Source organism: Microcaecilia unicolor, chromosome 6, assembly GCF_901765095.1.
Source record: "Microcaecilia unicolor chromosome 6, aMicUni1.1, whole genome shotgun sequence".
NCBI classification, from domain to species: domain Eukaryota; kingdom Metazoa; phylum Chordata; class Amphibia; order Gymnophiona; family Siphonopidae; genus Microcaecilia; species Microcaecilia unicolor.
The window spans coordinates 82,723,693-82,742,507 of record NC_044036.1 but is presented as its reverse complement, the minus strand read 5'-3'; the positions used below and the strand labels follow the sequence as shown (position 1 = coordinate 82,742,507).

General features: G+C 44.2%; 1 protein-coding gene across 3 annotated transcripts in view; it reads left to right on the top strand.

The window, feature by feature from the left end:
• C6H1orf21 (chromosome 6 C1orf21 homolog) overlaps window positions 1–18,815 on the top strand; it is a 461,362-nt gene that overhangs the window by 319,786 nt on the left and 122,761 nt on the right. For all 3 annotated transcript variants that reach the window (XM_030206620.1, XM_030206618.1, XM_030206619.1), the window contains exon 3: window positions 770–864. In XM_030206620.1, the coding sequence (XP_030062480.1) occupies window positions 770–864 (95 nt within the window). The remainder of the gene's footprint in view (window positions 1–769; window positions 865–18,815) is intronic.

Sequence of the window (18,815 nt, the reverse complement as noted above, 5' to 3'; positions counted from 1 at the left end):
ACATCCCAGTTTCATCCGTCTGTTTCTCACCGTCTCATCAACCCCAGTTCCAGGGCTGGTCTTAGGCAGGGGCGACAAGCCAGCTGGCAATGGGTGCCTCATTCCCGACACTGCTGGTAACATATCTGAGGATTGGAGGACCACTGGGGGTAGGGGAGGAGGAGAAAGGGACTAGAGAGGAAGTGCCAGTCTGCCAGGAGGGAAGGGAGGAGAGGAAGAGGGAGACATGCCAGACTTTGGGGGAGGGTGGTTGGATTATTCTGAGCCCAGAGTGGGCGATGGGGGTTATTTAATACCCTGACAAACTGTCACCCCCCTCCCCCCATTTTAGGAAAATGGCCTGGACATACAGACAGTTGCCAAAAAAAAAAAAAGAGGACATGTCGGGGGAAACCTGGATGTATGGTAACCCTATTCTTAGGCAAAGTTTAAAATGGCCTCTTTGTCATAAATTCTGCATGGCTCTAGTCTGCCTAAGGTAGGCCAATCCTTCTCCAGGGTAGGTGTGTAAAACTGACTTTCCGTAGACCAGTGGTTCCCAAACCTGGTCCTGGAAGTACTCCAGCTAGTCAGGTTTTCATCATATCCACAATGAATATTCATGAGATAGATTTGCATTCAGTGGAGGCAGTGCATGCAAACCTCTCTCATGAATATTCATTGTAGGTATCCTGAAAACCTGACTGGCTGGGGTGCCTCTAGGACCAGGTTTGGGAACCACTGCTATAGACCATTGTGGTAAATTTTTGTTCTCTGTTTTGATGGACAGATGAGTACAGGATTAAAACTGTGGAAGAAGTCAAATACATGAAAAATGGAGAAGAGGAGGAGCAGAAGATAGCAGCCAAGAACCAAGAAAACTTGGTAAGAATATCGCTTTCTTTCTTTTTAGAGGCACAGGACTTATTCTCAACTGCCTGTTAAAAGAGGAGTTTTCATGTATTTCATTTGTTTAGAAGTCCAAATTACAAGATCCTCTGTAAGAAATTAAAAAGTCATGGGATAGGAGACTGTGTTCTAATGAGGATCAGCAAGCGATTGAAAGGTGGAAAACAAAAATTGGACTACATGATCATTTTTTCCCAGTAGAGAAGGGTAAATAGTGGTGTGACCCTGGGATCTGTGCTGTTTCACTTGTTCATTAATAATCTGGAAAAAGGAACAGTGAGGTAACCTAATATGCAGATGAGACAAAATTATTCAAAGTAGTTGAAACATGAGCAGATTGTGAGGCTTTATGGAAGGACCTGGAAAGACCAGGGGACTGCACGTCTGAGTGGCAAATGAAGCTTAATGTGGACAAGTGCATAGTGACGCACATGGGGAAAAATAATCCTAACCAGGTGCAGTATGCCGGGTTCTGTAATAGACATCAGCATCCAGTTAAAGGATCTTGATGTTTTTGTGGACAATATGTTAAAATGCTCAGCTCAGTGTGGGGCGGCCAAGAACAATGCAAATAGAATGTTAGGAGTTATTCAGAAAGGGATGATGAATAAAACCAAGCACATTATAATACCTCTGTTTCAATCTATGGTACAGCTGTACCCTGCATAGTCTGTAGTTCTATTCATCCCATCTCAAAACAGAAAGAGTAAAACTAAAAAACAAAAAGATTCAGAGGACAACCAAAATGCTAAAGGGGATAAAATGGCGTCCGTCTTATGCAAGGCTGAACATATTAGGGTCTTCAGCTCGGAGAAGTGGTTGAGAGGGAATATAATAGAGATTCATAAAATCATGAGTTGGGTGGAGCAGGTGAATAAGGAACAGTTTTGAACATTTTTAAATGGTACTAGGACAGCCAATGAAGCTAACTCATAACCGATTTAGAGCAAGTTTGAGAAAGTATCTTTTCAGTCCACTTGTAACTAAGCTGTAGAAGATGTAGTCAAGGGTAACAGTTTAGCTGAGTTTAAAAAGAGTTTAAAAAAGGTGCTACCATGGTGCAGTTGACTACTACACCTATGACCTGAATTCTAATTCTGTACTGAGATATACGGCAAGATAGATTAGGTTAGGCTGAGTAGCGGTGGCAACTCCAGTAGATGGAACATAAGAACAGTGCTGGGGGAACTTCTTTGGTCTGTGTCCTTTATAGGCTGGAGTGGACTTTAACGGCAACTACAGTAGTTGGGACGTAAGGCTAGTTCTGTGTGGACTTCTATAGTCTGTGTCCTGAAAAAGGCAAAGAAAGAACAGAATCAAGTATACATATTTTGTACCATATTCATTGTTGGTTTAATAATAATTGATAATGAGTGTGACTGTTAGGCAGACTGGATGGACTGTTCTGGTCTTTATCTCCCATCATCTACTATGTTATGTTCTTCCTTAGCCAAAGGTCAAGTTGACTAGAGAAGGCAATGGCAAAACCACCCTGCTAATAGCCTGCCAGGAAACCTCATGCAAGTGACAGAGCCCTACATTTTTACCTTTTTAAGAGGGTTTTGGACAGATCCCTTAATAATTTGTCAGACATACATTGGAATTGCTATCCTTTACTTTGGGGAGTGAGTAACAAGAAAGGGACTTCCCTAATAAGAGCTGCTAGTAACCAGGTTGGCTGCTGTCAGAAGGAGGATTCTAAGTTTGATGAACCATTGGCTTGACTCAGCATGGCATAGCCTATGTTCTCTTAAGGTCTCATCTCCTTCTTCATTCTGATGCATTTCCTGTTTCCGCGAGGGTGGGACATTGAGAGGAAAGGGAAGGCTGGAGGCAAGCCGAGCCTGCTGCTTTGTGCTGCCGTGCAACTTGAGCTAAAATAAAATATTTAAAGGCAGGACGGCGGCAGGAAGGAAAGGAAGGCTATCGGGGAGCTGAGGGCGGGCAGGTGAGCCGGCGCTGGAAGTCCATGACCCTGAAGCTTGCGGTGTGGGGGGAGGAGAGGCAAGCCAGCTCGCACTTGGAGAACAACCGGTTCGCAAGATGCCAAAAAATTTAACAACCGGCTCTTGCGAGCCGGTGCGAGCCAGCTCCAGCACACCACTTGTTTGTATTGCCAATAAGCAAGCTCATTTTCAAAGCACTTAGCCTCCCAAAGTTCCATAGAAACCTATGGAACTTAGCCTCCCAAAGTGCTTTGAAAATATGCCTAAAGGTCTCTCAAGCCATTTACTGTGAGGAAATCATTACATATGATAAACAAACCTGGTGCACAGATGCCAGAAGAGTCCAAAGGATTTCTTACGGCTCCATGAGGAGTAAAACAGCTGTCCCAACTCATCAAGGCTCCCAGCTACTAACGCTTTTCTCTCCCCTTTCCCTCCTGCTGTTTTTGAATCTTGCTCTCCAGCAGCCATCCAACAACTCAAGCTGTGTCATAGAGGAAAGCAGCACCCTGCTCCAGAGATGAGCCTCCCAACATTGGCTGAACCCGTGATCCTTCCACACGAGATGTCAGCATCTTTCCTCCATAACAAATGCTGCACATCAAGAGCGTATCAGAACCAAGGGGGCTAAGCAGTCTTGCTCCCAAGACCAGAGCCAGTTCTGGCACAGTAGTAGCATCCACAAAAGCTAGGGGCTCAGTAAAGCTTATGAGTCATTAATCTACACAGTTTGTAAAATGTTTGAGCACTTCAAGTTAGCATAATTTATTTACAATGAAGAATTCCAAAGTGTCTTCCTACCTAATCCTCATTTCCAACCTGTGTTGGCTACCTTCATCATTTATCTGCTGCTGTCTAATATTATGTTGTGGTTGTCATTGTCCTACCTCCCTGGAGAAGGTTGTAGTTGGCAATCGTAAAAGGCATTCTGAAAATTTCTTTAAGCTGTTTTAAGATCTAAAGATCTGTGTGATCCACATCTGCACAGGCAGCAGGTCTGCAAACTGAAGAACCATGTCTCTAGCTATCTGCAGAAGACTGGCATGTTCTTGGCATTGGCTCCCTCTGAGCTCCCGCAAGAGCCCAGGTCGAGTTATTTTCTGTCTCTCTTTCCCTGTCCCCACCAAACCACAGCTTTCTTACTCGAGGCTAAATTCTCTTGTACCACTTTTATTTTTCAGCTTTTTATCCCCCTGAAACTTTCTTTACAATTTCCAAGGTCAGATGGCATGAGTTGACCATGTAGGATCTTGTTCTCTTCTCACAAGCCACGTGTATAGCTAGCAGTCTCTTGCAACTTCTCTGTCAATCCACTGTTCTGCTTTTTCCTACTCACTGTTCTGACTTTGAGCTTGGTCCTGGTCTTCGGACTCATTCACTCAAATATCTACATTGACTTCGATTCAGGTCCTGCGCTTTTACCAGCTGCACTTGAAACGTCTCCTTCTCTTCTTGCAGCCTCTGGCATTTCTGTTACACCTCACTCAACTCCCTGGGGAGGTCTTCATTGTAGAGATGGGCTCCCTCTAGCTGTGCCTGAAGCTCTCTACACTCCATATCCTTGTCAGAGGATTCCTGCTTTTGATTCTGGACAGATCAGTGGGCAGATATTTCCCTGGGGTTCTCTTAGCTATCTCCTTATTCTCTTTCCAACTGCCTTCCTTAATTTCTCTTTACTTTTCTGGTAAGCTTGGCTTCTCTTGGCTTCAGGCACCCTTCCCAGGGACAGTAATTAGCCCTGTCTGCAGGGCACTGCTGCAGGGTTGCCCAGGCTTCTTCCCACTCCTGGTTTCAAATTCCTATCCTGGAATTTCTTGTTCCTTTCTGCCTTTTTCAGGTGCCTAGAATTCTCCTGTCAGGATATACAAAACCAACTGGCTGTCCCCTTTGTTGCTGGTAGACTGCCTTTACACAGTTGCTCTACTCCAGATTTTACAGCAGCAATTCTTAGTTTGACTTTCTACAGGAGCTTTCCTTGCTCCAGAACCAGCTAGTCTGTCAATTACACTCAGATGCATACTCTGTGCTTGATTGGGTAAGCTCCCCAGCTTGTTAATCACTTAACTTTGCTTTCCTTCTGTTTCACTAGCTGTGTGGCAACAGTTTGTAGCCTACTCTTAAGTCCCAAACATATACTCTACTTCTGCCCTTCAGTTAATGAACATCTTCCAAGCTTTAATTTGTCTTCTCACTTTTAAATTTTTTTCCCCTTTTTCTTCTACCTTGCTAGTCTCCTGGCTAGGTGTGGCCTATACAGCAGCCCTCAAACAAACTGTCTGCAGAACCTTTCTTGATCCCTTTAAGCCAGCTTTCCTTGTGGCTTCACTCCAAGCCAGAGTTTGTTTATTGCTGACTGCTCTGGGGCACTGCAACACTTTAAACCCCACAAAAAAAAAATCCCGCTTGTCCAGTGCTTATTAACTCTTACTTTCCCTAAACTCTGTAAGGCAGAGCTGACCTCCTTAGCCTTTATACAAAAACTCCCCAGCTGTACTGAGGTCCCAATCCCTGAAGATATGTGGGTTGTCTGTTCTGCGGAGACTCAAAAAATGCCCAAGCTGTCATCACATATGATAATGTGATTGACAGACAGGCATGGAAACCTCACACGCAGAGTTCAATATAAAGTCAAGTGAAAACTTTATTGGTGGAAAATAATTAAAGCAAGACAGTCTGTTCTTCTTACAGGCTCATTTTCCCCTTGACAGAAATCACCATTACTCCCTTTTCTCTTAACACATCTAGCTTCTTCAATACAGTTCCGGTTACTCATAAATCCAGGCCTGGCTCCAGCTAGGACACTCAGGACCTGGATCTTCACAGATAAATAAAAGCGCACCCTTACTTTGTAGTCTTCTGTTCCTTCTCATGTAATCCCTGGGCATCTACAGGGTGCAAACCTTTGAGCTAGGGCCATTCCTTACTTCCCTAAGACTCCACTCCACAGGTACTAAAGCCCAGCCACACTTTAGGGAGGGTTCCTTCCCTTGGAGCCTCCCTCCAGGACAAAGTTGGCAGGTGGGCGGTTTTTCGCCAGCGGCGGCGGGAAAATTTCGCCGGGCGCGGGATGCGGTTTTTTGGGCAGTTTTCCCGTTGCCGCTGTGCGAGTTCGGCGTTTTTTTCCAGGGCTTCTATTGGTCCAATTCTGTCCAATAGAAGCTTTTCCGGGCTTCTATTGGTCCAGTTTGGTCCAATAGAAGCTTTTCCGGGGCTTCTGTTGGTCCAAATTGGACCAATAGAAGCCTTTCAGGGGCGGGGTGACGTGAGGGATGACGTAGGGGGCGGGGCTAGTGACGTGGGAGGCGGGGTAGTGATGCAGGGGCGGGGTTAGGTGATGCGGGGGCGGGGTTGGTGACGCGGGAGACGGGGATTGGCTATGGGCGGTTTTTGGGCGGGTTTACGACTCGTTTGGGGCTGGGAAAATTTTTCCCAGCTGGCAACCCTGCTCCAGGAGAGCTCTGCTCTTGGGATCTCTCTCTCTCCTGAATACTTTTGTATCAGGACCTTGCTCCTGAAGACTTCTTGCCTCAGGACTTCTTTCTTTCTCTCTCTGCAGAGTTTTTTAACCACTTCCTGGCCTGAGCCCTTCTCCTTTGATTCAGCCTCTGACATGGCAGGTTTAGCACCACCTGCCATAAGGTGTCTAACCTGCAGTCTCAGTGAGGGGAGTGTTCTTATGGATACCTACCACTCACTCCCTCACAATGAAAATAGTGCATATTATTTTCAATTAACCAACACTCAGAAAATATTTTGCAGGGATAAAAGCCTTTCTGCATTCTCCCTAGCCCCATTCTTTTCCATCGCTTGCATCGCCTTCTCTGCCAGTACTGTGCGCTGTCACTACTTCAGTTTGCAATCACTGACCTGCGCGGGCTGAGCCATTGATGAGCAGCTGTGAGGTGGCTGCAGGAGCCTCTTCAATGTGGGTGCATACCTTGACGGATTGCTCATGTGAACCTTGCTGGTCCTCGGCAGATAGACCCATAAGCATATTTTATAAAGAGTGAGAAATTTTACCTGCAGGAAAAAAAACAGTTGCAAAACGTTTATAGGAAGGCAGGAACGATATGATATAAGGCAGGAAATTCTTACACTTTGCTAGTCAGAGCTGCTTATAATTACCGTGCCTTGTATTAGAGAACATAAGAGTGTAAGCATTGCCATACTGGGACAGACCAGAGGTTCATCAAGCCTAGTAGTTTCCAACAGTGGCCAATCCAGGTCACAAGTACCAGGCAAGATCCCAAAAAAGTAAAACAGATTTTATTCTGTTTCTCCTAGAAATAAGCAGTGGATTTTCCCATCTTAATAATGGCTAATGGATTTTTCTTTTAGGAAATTAGCCAAACCTTTTTAAACCCTGCTAAGCTAACTGCTTTTACCACATTCTCTGACAATGAATTCCAGTGTTTATTTACACGTTATTTGAAGAAATATTTTTTCCAATTTGTTTTAAATTTACTACATAGTAGCTTCATTGCATACCCCCTAGTCCTAGTATTTTTGGAAAGAGTAAACAAGCGATTCATGTTTACCTGTTCCACTCCACTCAGTATTTTAGAGACCTCTTATTATATCTTCCCTCAACATCTCTTCTCCAAGCTGAGGAGCCCTAGCTGCTTTAGCCTTTCCTCGGGGAAATCGTCCCATCCCCTTTATCATTTTCGTCGCTTTTCTCTGTACCTTTTCTAATTCTGCTATATCTTTCTATGATGTGGTGACCAGAATTGCACACAGTATTCGAGGTGCGGTTGCACCATGGAGTGATACAAATGCATTATAACATTCTTATTTTTGTTTTCTATTCCTTTCCTAATAATTCCTAACATTCTAGTTACTTTTTTAGCCACTGCTGCACATTGAGGTGAGGGTTTCAACATATTATCAACTATGATACCTAGATCCTTTTCCTGGATGGTGACTCCTAGTGTGGAACCTTGCATCTCGTAGCTATAGTTCGGGTTCCTCTTTCCCACATACATCACTTTGCACTGGCTCATGTTAAACATCATCTGCCATTTAGATGCCCAGTCTCGTAAGATCCTCTTGCAATTTTTCACAATCCTCTTGTGATTTAACAACTTTGAATAACTTTGAGTCATCAGCAAATTTAAATTATAACAGTTTTTATTCAGGATCAAAGTAACAATACAACCAGTGCTGGAAAATATACGGAGACTACAGTATGATATATGAGAATAATTAAACAATAACATAGAAGCAAACTAGGAACTATAAAACACAGAATGCAAAAGATGCTTATGATCTTGATTTTGTAAACATCCTACTCCTACCCATCCCCATTCCTATCAGTGTCATCAGCAAAGTTAATTACCTCACTAGTTATTCCCATCTCTAGATCATTTATAAATATGTTAAAAAGCAATGGTCCCGGAATAGACCCCTGGGGAACCCCACTATCTACCTTTCTCCATTGAGAATGCTAGCCATTTAACCCTACTCTCTGTTTTCTATCTTTTAACCAGTTCTTAATCCACAGTAGCAGCCGCACAGTATCAGAGGAAATTATGGATCTGGCTTGTACCCCAGGTGTGAGCTGCAATGACCTATGTTTTCTCTGTCTCTCTCTTTTTAATACACACACGTGTTTTATTAATGATCAGTAATAATTTAAGAGCCCTTTAACTAAAGTGCACTGGATTTTGCAGTTACCATGGCTTAATGCAGAAAGTTAACGTGTGGTAGCTGCAAAAATAGTGTGGTGACTATTGGGGACATGCCCAATATTTTCCTATACAGGTCCCACTTTAACATTGGCATTAGCACACGTTACTTCAGTTGATGTTACCATGAAGGTGGTAAGTGATGCTGTGTTAAGAACTCATTAGTCAGTTAGCACCTGGCAAGTGCAGCGTATTAAGGGGCCCTTTCACTAAAGGGTTGCTACGTGGCAACCCAGAACTACCACCGGCCCAATGCGGCTTCCGGCGGTAGTTCTGCCTCAAGCACGCACCATTTCTGGTTCAATGAAAAATATTTTTGTAATTTGTTTTTACCACGGCACTAACCCAGCAGTAATCGGGCACCGCTGGGTTACTGCGGGAGCCCTTATCGCCACCTCGGGTGGCGGTAAGTGTTCCCTGCCGCATAGCCACACGGAAAGAGTAATTTTACCGCGTGGCCATTTCTTTTAGTGACTTTTAATCCACTGCAGGAAAAAGGGCCATGGCGTGTGGGAAAAACAGCCCATGCCACTACCGTAGGGCCCTTTTCATCGCAGCTTGGTAAATGGGCCTGTAACTGTGCTACATTCTCCATGTCTTTTCTCTGCCCATTCCTTGCCTAGTTATGACCTTCTACACAAAATGCCATTAATGCCTGACGTAGCACGCAGTTATAAAAATGACCACAAAAACGGTTACCGTGTTTGTGTATTTGCTGTTACTGCATGCTAAACCCTGTGTTAAGAGCCTAACGCACTTTTGTATAAGGGTCCCTTAGTAACCTTGAGTAACAAATTAATAGCTCAGTATTATTATTATTAGCATTTGTATAGCGCTACCAGATGCACGCAGCGCTGAACACCTGACACAAAGAAAGAGACAGTCCCTGCTCAAAAGAGCTTACAATCTAAGTAATACAGATAAACAAGACAGTTACGGGTGAGGGAAGTTATGGGTGAGAAGGGAGGACGGGACAAGGGGAGGGCAATTGTGGCTAGGAGCTAAAAGCAGCAGTGAAAAGGTGGGTTTTCAGCATAGATTTGAAAACAGGTAGAGATGGAGCTAGACGTATAGGTCCAGGAAGTCTATTCCAGGCATAAGGTGCCGCGAGAGAAAAGGAGCTGGAGTTAGCAGTGGAGGAGAAGGAGGACGACAAGAGAGACTTGTCCAGTGAGCAGAGTTCATGGGGAGGAATGTAGGGAGAGATGAGAGTGGAGAGGTAATGGGGGGCTGCAGAGTGGATGCATTTAAAGGTCAGTACGAGAAGTTTAAACTGAATGCGGAAGCGGACAGGGAGCCAGTGAAGTGACTTGAGGAGCGGGCTAATGTGGGTATAACGATTCTGGTGGAAAATAAGTCGTGCCGCAGAATTTTGGACAGGCTGAGCGGAAGACCAGTGAGAAGTAAATTGCAATAGTCTGAGCGAGAGGCGACAAGGGTGCGAATAAGGGTTCTGGCATCGTATTCAGAAAGGAAGGGGCGAATTTTGCTAATATTGTAGATAAAGAAGCGACAGGTTTTGGCGATCTGTTGAATATGGGCAGAGAAGGAGAGAGAGGAATCAAAGATGACTCCAAGGTTAGGAGCCGAGGAGACAGGGAGGATGTGAGAGCCATTAACAGAGATAGAGAAAGGGGGAAGAGGGGAGGTGGGTTTAGTAGCCCCATATTTACTGAGATTTGTTTACTTTTTCAACTTCACAAATAACACTGCTTTCCTGGACAGGTGAAAGGGATAAGAACAAAGAAATGTTGGTTGCCGTCTGTTTGTGTACTGAAATGAAGGGGCTAGGGCCAGGATAGGAGGAGGAAAAGCAAGACCCTACTGCATTCTGGAAGCGTCTGCACAAATTGTTTTATTAAAACCGAGCTTCCGTGGACAGACTGCATGCCTAGAATTCCCCAGTACCGAGCAGCCTGTTAAGGAGAGCTCATTGTTCAATATGACAGGAACATATTAGCAGTAGAAAGGAGCTATCATAACTGCCTCGTTAATATTTAGAATGTGAATAATGGAACCCTTGGGCGTTTGCATATTTCTGGAGTGTTTGTGGTACCTTGTCATTAAATTACACTTCTCCGCCATCAGTGCTGGAGATGAAAGTGTTGCTGCGCAGAATGAACTATCTCTGTTTAATGTCGGAATTGACGGTCATTAGAAATGGGCATTACACCTCATTTCACAAGATTTGGAACTGTTATCAGACCTGGAGAGCTAGCAATACAGGCTGAACAGCCTAAACTCTTTTTGGTCACCTTTGAGGCGAATTACCTGCTATTCAGAGACATGTGAGGGACTGTGTCGTACCCACACATCGGAAGGGGAGACCCTTTAGGGCTATCTTTGGGGAGGGGAAGGGGATTTAGATTTTATTGTTTGTATTATATGTGATAGTTTTTGTGGCTTTCAATTTGTCACTTGTTGATTGTCTGTTGCAATAAAGTTGCAAATAAAAGTTTTAAAAAATTGCACTTCTCTCACGCTATTATTGTTCATAACCAGCTTTGAAATGCTTCTGCCCTTTTATGATACTTTTGTGCATATATAATGTGGTCTGGCTACAAAATCAACCTTTTTAAGGATCCTTTTAGAAAGTATATTCCTACAAACACAAAATAAGAAAAATGTTTAGTTAATCTGGCTCTAAATCTGAGGTTCTTATGTTCTATCCCTCCTGGTCTCATGGGATTTCAGGTCGCTCTAAATAGGCCATTGTGCTTAGGTATATCCATACCTTTGTAATCATAATCCTATCATACAAAAAATGTAAACCATGCCTGACTATGTGGGTGAGGCCATATATATATATTATGGGCAGGAAGAATCAACTAACTCAAGATAAATATTCAGTCTTGCCTTTTCTGCTTTTTCCGGCATTTGCCATGTCATAATGCAGCCAGAATGTTTAGTAATTTTGGATATCTTGCACTATTGTTGGGAGTGAAGCTTTTTCTATAACCCATCTATTGGTGTAAGGAAATATGTTAATGTAGATTTAGAGGTTGTCCCTTTGGAGATATTTAACATATAAGAACTTGTGTACACAAGATTAGAGAATGACACAGGAGCGAGTAGCCATGATAATCCGCGGTTACACCGTGGGAATGGCAACATTTTACATGTTTTACTGTGGATACAAACTGCAATTATTGCCCCATGGGAGCTGTAGTAATCCCTGTACCCGCGGTAAAAAAGACATCTACTTTTTACTGCTATTTTACCACTGGGACGGGGAATTGTAATCTGGCCTCCTCTTCTCATTCTGCTCTGCTTCACCCAGGGCTGGTGCTAGGGTCTCTGGCACCCCCCTGCAAACTATCTGTCAGTGCGCCCTACCCCCAGTCCAGAATCCTCTTTCTCTCCCCTCTTCTCCCACCTCACCCCATTTTTCAGTCCGGTGCCTTAAAAGGTGGAGAATAAAATGGTTTTGTTTTTTTTTTACTTATCTGACAGCTTTTTAATTTATTTGAAAGCTTCCCATATGTAGATATAAGTATCATAAAATAAAATTGAATATCACTAAAACTGCTTAAAAATTATTGTAACTGGTAAAAACAGCATTAATAAAGTCTGTATTTTATGTTCATTTTTCTACACTGTTCTATACAATACAGTAATACGTGGCCAAATTTCAGTGAGGATATCCTGTTTACTGATGGGTTCATCTTAACTGTTGTAATCTGCCTTGGGAAGGAATATAGTGTGAAATTAAATTTGATTAAAATTAAACTCTCCTTTCATTGGGGCACATGGAATTACATCTTCACCTCATCTTTTTTGTACAAATGGATTATTCTATTTTGAGCATGTTTCAGGGACAAGTGGTTTTCAAAAGTCAAAATAATAAAAATAAATATTTTCTTTCATGCAGATCTCTCACTTGTTTAAACATAACTAAATGGGCTATAAGCCTCTAATGCAGTCCATTGGTTTTCTTATATTTTGTCCTTGTGATGAGTGTGACTTATACTGTGCCAAAACCCCGCCTCCTCCCACACTAACCCCCCCACCACCACCGTATTTGCCGCTCCCTTCCAACACACTAAAGCCCTTCCCGGTCCTACCTTGAAGGGGGCAGGAAAGAACCCCACTCTTTCCTGTCTGCTGTCGCTACTGTGCCCAGCGCCACTCGTGTTTTCAAAATGGCTGCTGAGACTGAAGCCTCAGCAGCCATTTTTAAAACATGGCAGCGGCGCAGAAGAGCAGAGCAGAGATGGAGTAGTGGCAGCGGGCAGGAAAGAGTGGGATTCTTTCCTGCCCCTGCAACCGCAGAGGCCAGTACACCACCAGGGCAGGCCCTTCAAGGTAGGACTTGGGAGGGCTGTTGTGTGTGGCAGCAGCAGCCAGTGGACCATAGTGGGTAAGCAAAGCATTGGCAGTTTCTGGTGCCCCTCAAATGTTGGCACCCCCTGCAGTGCATACCCTGCTTACCACGTTCCGCTGACCCTGGATCCTCCTCCCTGCATGCATGCACACACTCACAGTCCTTGGTGGTGGTAGTGTATGGCTGATCGTCAACTCGTGCAGTAGAAGAGTACGCTAAGAGAGAGTAGCGGGCTGGGCGTTAGAGGAGAGAGGAATGAGGGGACGGAATCAAGACTCGGCCACCCAGGCAGGAGGGCTCAGCGCGAGCAGCGTGAGCCCAGACCCAGAGGAACAGAGGCGGTACATGTCTTGGACATTGTGAAGACCATGGTAAGGTGCCACCCCAGACTTGCCCCCCCCCCCTCAATATGCCAGCTTGTGCAGCATACAGTGAACCCAGAGGAGGAAGTAATTATTGGTTCATTTGGAGTGGCTGATTATAGGGACTCCCTGCAGAGATGTTTTCACCTAGTAAAGGGCCACAAGAAAACACAGACACCACGTTATGAGTTCAGCTGCTTAGACTTAGGTTGCTATTTATAATTAAAAAAAACAACAACATTAATTAGTTGAGAGTTGAGACCTAGGAGCAGTTAACATCATCTTTTCCTGTGCACTACCTACATTAAAAGAAAAAGATAGCGCCATGTAGGAACTTGCTCCTTTTGTTTTGTGGAATGCAGTGATATATTATAAAAATGCACTTGCCTTTTTTTTATTACTATTTCACGGAGAGGTAATGATGGAAGGGCTTCCTTCATGCAGAAGTTCAGAGTCAGTCTAAAATGTGACAACATCGTCCAGTTCATATGTTAATTATGTTCAGTGGAAAATAAATCTATTGGCCCAGGCTAACTTTGTGAATAGTCTACCGCTTGCTGCCACCAGTATTACATATTAAGGGCATTTGCTTTAATCTTTGTTTTAATTCATTTATTCAGTCCACGTGCACATGGTTTTGCTTTTTAAACCCAAAGGTGAATCCTAAGGGTGGTTGAACAATTAGGTATAAACTTGTGTTGTTTCTGACTTTACTTGTTTTGGACTGCTTTGGGTCCTATCTGCTGTCTAGAATTTTGGAAGATGGAAATGTGAAAACAAAAATTAAGTTTAGGATGTACTCTGAGACTACAGAAGTTGTTGTTTACTTTTGCAATGTTTATTTCAGTTGCTCGTTGAAATTAGATCATTTCTGTTTGCTGTGGCTGTGCTTGGAAAAGCTATAACAGCTCAGGCCCTTTCTGGCATCTTTGTATGTGGGGCAGGGAGGGAGTATAAAGGGGAGGGGATGTTTGTGAAAGGGGAGGAGGGAGGGAAGATGGGGGGATGTATCTTCTATTTTTGCATTATAAATAGTTCAGAATATTCCTTTTTATACTATAATAAAAAGATTTAAATATAAAATCAACTGTTTGAGGCTTCTGTGGACGGGGACAGAGTCCGCATGGACGGGACGGGGACAAACTTTCTCCCTGCATCATTCTCTACACAAGATGTTGGTGTGTTATACCCTGCGCACCTGAGAGACTGCAACACAATGTTCAATATATAGGAGGAGTCGTTGTGCTGTATGCTATACCTAGTCATAGAGACGAGGCCCATCGTTAGCGCACTAGTGGCTCTGCCAGTTTTGGAGTAATCTAACCAGTTCACAGCAAGCTACGCCTTTAAACATGGTAGATCACACTTGAGTATTGGAGGATAGATGTGGCAGCTTTTTATCTTCCAAAAGTGTACTTATGACATGACGATCTTGTAATTGTGATGTTCATTTACATGGTGAGCCTGGTCCCAGCTGTCCCTCAGAAGTGCCAACCTCTTTATATTTCTCCAGCATTCTTTACTGTTGCTTCATTTTTATTAAAGATGAGTTTTTTTCAGAGCAAGGCAAATTCCTTCTAGGAAAGAATGCAGCCATCTTTGGCTCATTAATACATCCTTGTTGCAGCTTGTTGGAGGCATCCACTGGGTGGTGGTGAATGGAGTTCGCTCGGAGGAGGGAAAGGTGAGTAGTGGAGTGCCTCAGGGATCGGTGCTGGGGCCGATTCTGTTCAATATATTTGTGAGTGACATTGTCGAAGGGTTAGAAGGTAAAGTTTGCCTATTTGCGGATGATACTAAGATTTGTAACACAGTGGACACCCCGGAGGGAGTGGAAAACATGAAAAAGGATCTGAAAAAGCTAGAAGAATGGTCTAAGGTTTGGCAATTAAAATTCAATGCGAAGAAATGCAAAGTGATGCACTTAGGGAGTGGAAATCCACGGGAGGCGTATGTGTTAGGCGGGGAGAGTCTGCTAGGTACGGATGGGGAGAGGGATCTTGGGGTGATAGTATCTGAGGATCTGAAGGCGATGAAACAGTGTGACAAGGCGGTGGCCGTAGCTAGAAGGTTACTAGGCTGTATAGAGAGAGGTGTGACCAGCAGAAGAAAAGAGGTGTTGATGCCCCACCTGGAGTATTGTGTTCAGTTTTGGAGGCCGTATCTTGCTAAGGATGTAAAAAGAATTGAAGCGGTGCAAAGAAAAGCTACGAGGATGGTATGGGATTTGCGTTACAAGACGTATGAGGAGAGACTTGCGGACCTGAACATGTATACCCTGGAGGAAAGGAGGAACAGGGGTGATATGATACAGACGTTCAAATATTTGAAAGGTATTAATCCACAAACGAACCTTTTCCAGAGATGGGAAGGCGGTAGAACGAGAGGGCATGAAATGAGATTGAAGGGGGGCAGACTCAAGAAGAATGTCAGGAAGTATTTTTTCACGTAGAGGGTGGTGGATGCTTGGAATGCCCTCCCGCAGGAGGTGGTGGAGATGAAAACGGTAATGGAATTCAAACATGCGTGGGATAAACATAAAGGAATCCTGTGCAGAAGAAAGGGATCCTCAGGAGCTTAGCCTAGAATGGGTGGCAGAGCTGGTGGTTGGGAGGCGGGGCTAGTGTGGGCAGACATATACGGTCTGTGCTGGGGCTGGTGGTTGGGAGGCGGGACTAGTGCTGGGCAGACTTATACGGTCTGTGCCGGGGCTGGTGGTTGGGCGGCAGGGATAGTGCTGGGCAGACTTATACGGTCTGTGCCAGAGCCGGTGGTGGGTGGCAGGGATAGTGCTGGGCAGACTTATACGGTCTGTGCCAGAGCTGGTGGTTGGGAGGCGGGGTTGGTGGTTGGGAGGCGGGGATAGTGCTGGGCAGACTTATACGGTCTGTGCCAGAGCCGGTGGTGGGTGGCAGGGATAGGGCTGGCCAGACTTATACGGTCTGTGCACTGAAGAGGACAGTACAAATAAAAAAAGTAGCACATATGAATTTATCTTCTTGGGCAGACTGGATGGACCGTGCAGGTCTTTTTCTGCCGTCATCTACTATGTTACTATGTTCTGTTTCCCCACCCCCTGTCCACCTCCTACAGTTACAAGATTGAAACTCTTAAAACCTTACCGAGTACTGACAATTAGCTGCAGCTCACATTTGGAACCTTGTAGAAGCACTACAGTTACCAGGGTACCTTTCCTTCATCTTCCAGCAACGCTTTCAGAATGCTGGTCTATGTTGCAGATGCTTTAAGACAAGGAGGCCTGATTCTCTGACATCTGTGCTATTGCAACAGCAGACATAACCTAAATTGGGTTTTAAGATTAATGCAGTCAGCTGAATATTGTTCTGTGGAATGGCATTTTCAGATATTCCTGGAACCTAGTGAGCATCTGGCCCCGTGAATGTAAAGCCAGCACAGTGGACCTGAAAAATACATACTATCTGCTTCTTGCCTCAGAAGATTTGCTGTTTTGTAAATGGAAAGGAAAAGGGTGGGGCAAGCCTTCCTCTTGTTTTTTTTTTTTTTTTTTTTTGGGGGGGGGGGGGGCAGCTCCTGTTTTTCCTGCTCCTCATTGCACCTAAAGGGTATGTGACAGGGATCAGCCATAGAAAACATTTTTTAAAACTTTTTCAGTAAACATACCCCAATTAGTTTTCATGGCCTGTTCAGAGTGATTGGGGTGCAAGGCACCAAGTCCGATAAGCCCTGCCACACACGCCCTACTTTCAAGCATTTCTAATCAAAAATTGAATACAGAGGACACAGATTTATCATGTTCTGCTGTTCTATATATATATGGCAGGATTATTTTCATAATTCAGCCTAGAGTATTTTTGTCTTCAGACTCCATAGTTGAGTGGAGGAGTAGCCTAGTGGTTAGTGCAGCAGACGTTGATCTTGGGAAACTGGGTTTGATTCCCACTGTAGCTCCTTGTGACTCTGGGTAAGTCATTTAACCCTCCATTGCCCCAGATACAAATATGTACCAGTATATATTATGTAAACCACTTTGAATATAGTTGCAACGCCCCCCCCTCCCCAGAAAATCCCTTTCCCTTACCCTCGGACACATCTGGTGCTTTCCTTAGCAGTTTAAGTAGAACAGATATGCCAGTAAGAGCTAGGGGGAGAGCAGAGCATGAACAGAGAGAGCCTGACATGCCCCAGTCCCCGAATTAGCCAGAATGTTTTTTTTCAATGAAAGTTATTTTCTCACTGGATGGCTGTATAGTTCTATACCTAAAAGGCCAGCAGCTGCCAGAAATATCCAGCTGTTTGGCAGTCCTGTGAAATAGCTAAGCATTGCTCCATTGACTGTGGTCACCCCCAGCAGATCCTGTAGTGTTGCAGATCACTGGGAGGAACATCTTTAATGCAGTTTGCTGGAGGATTAGCATTTTGATACAGCTGTTTGAGAGCATCAGTGCATTGTGCTTATGGTAAAATTCAGATTAATGGTGGCTTGAAAAAAGATTCTGATTGTAATAGTAGGGTTTATGAAACGGGGATGGAGGAAGGGTGCAGAGCTGGGATTGCACCAGTCAGAATCCAGTAGGGACCCTGAACTATGCTGACTTCAGAGCTTCAGCAGCAGCTTTCATGGGTTGGGAGTTGACAGAAACTCAGCGTGCCACTTCAGCTTCTGGTGGCAGAAGCAAATCGACACTGGTGGGGGTCACATCAGGGTAGCCAACTCATGAACACAATTTTTACAGTCAGTCTTAATTTCTTCCTTCACTGGTTTCTGCATTGCTAAGCTTCCTATGCTAAACAGTTCTACTCGGGGCTTTTTTTGATGGGGTACTTGGGGGTACTGAGTACCGGCACCTTTTCCATTGTCTGCTAAAATTGACCCATGGTCCCTAAGGTTTAATGAAACAGCTCAGGCTCTACACACCAATTCTGCCTTGTCATAGATTCTGTGATTGGTTGCAGGGGGCCTGGCTATTGTGGGGTGAGGCCCTCAGTGATCACCCCACTCCTGAAGGGTGGCCTGGCATTTGAGTACCGGCAACTTTTTTGTTAGAAAAAACGCACTGGTTCTACTACTCCTAAATAGTAAAGCCTTGTAGAGGCTGAGTCCATAGCACCAGAGATGGGCCCATCATTTGTGACGTTTTTACTGATACTAAACCATTTTTACAGGCTTGTCAGTTTGTTTGTTTTACTGTCTGTCTGTAAATTAACTAACAGTTGGCAACCCTAGCTCAGATCTCCCATCAGGCTTTCTCTGAATTCACTGAGTTCTAAATTGCTTGTGTTTGCCTTTTTTTCTTTTTTTGTAATGGTCCTGCTTTTCAAAGGGATTGATTGGCCTGTGATCCTAGGCTTGAAGCCTAATTTTATACACCTTGCTCTTCTGAATATCTACACACTGTTTTGTAAACTTCAGATGTGGGTCCACTGTGGTGGTGCACTTTGTCACGTTCTGTGGAGTCAGTTGGAGAATCATTGCTGGTATAAATCACTTCCTGTGTAACAGCCTCAAAAGAAACAGCCAGTTCTGTTACAGAATGCAAAAATATATAACCAAATACATTTATATTTTTTCCTTCAACATTCCTCACTCTTCATCTTCCCACGCTGTCTATTTTTATTTTGCTCGTTG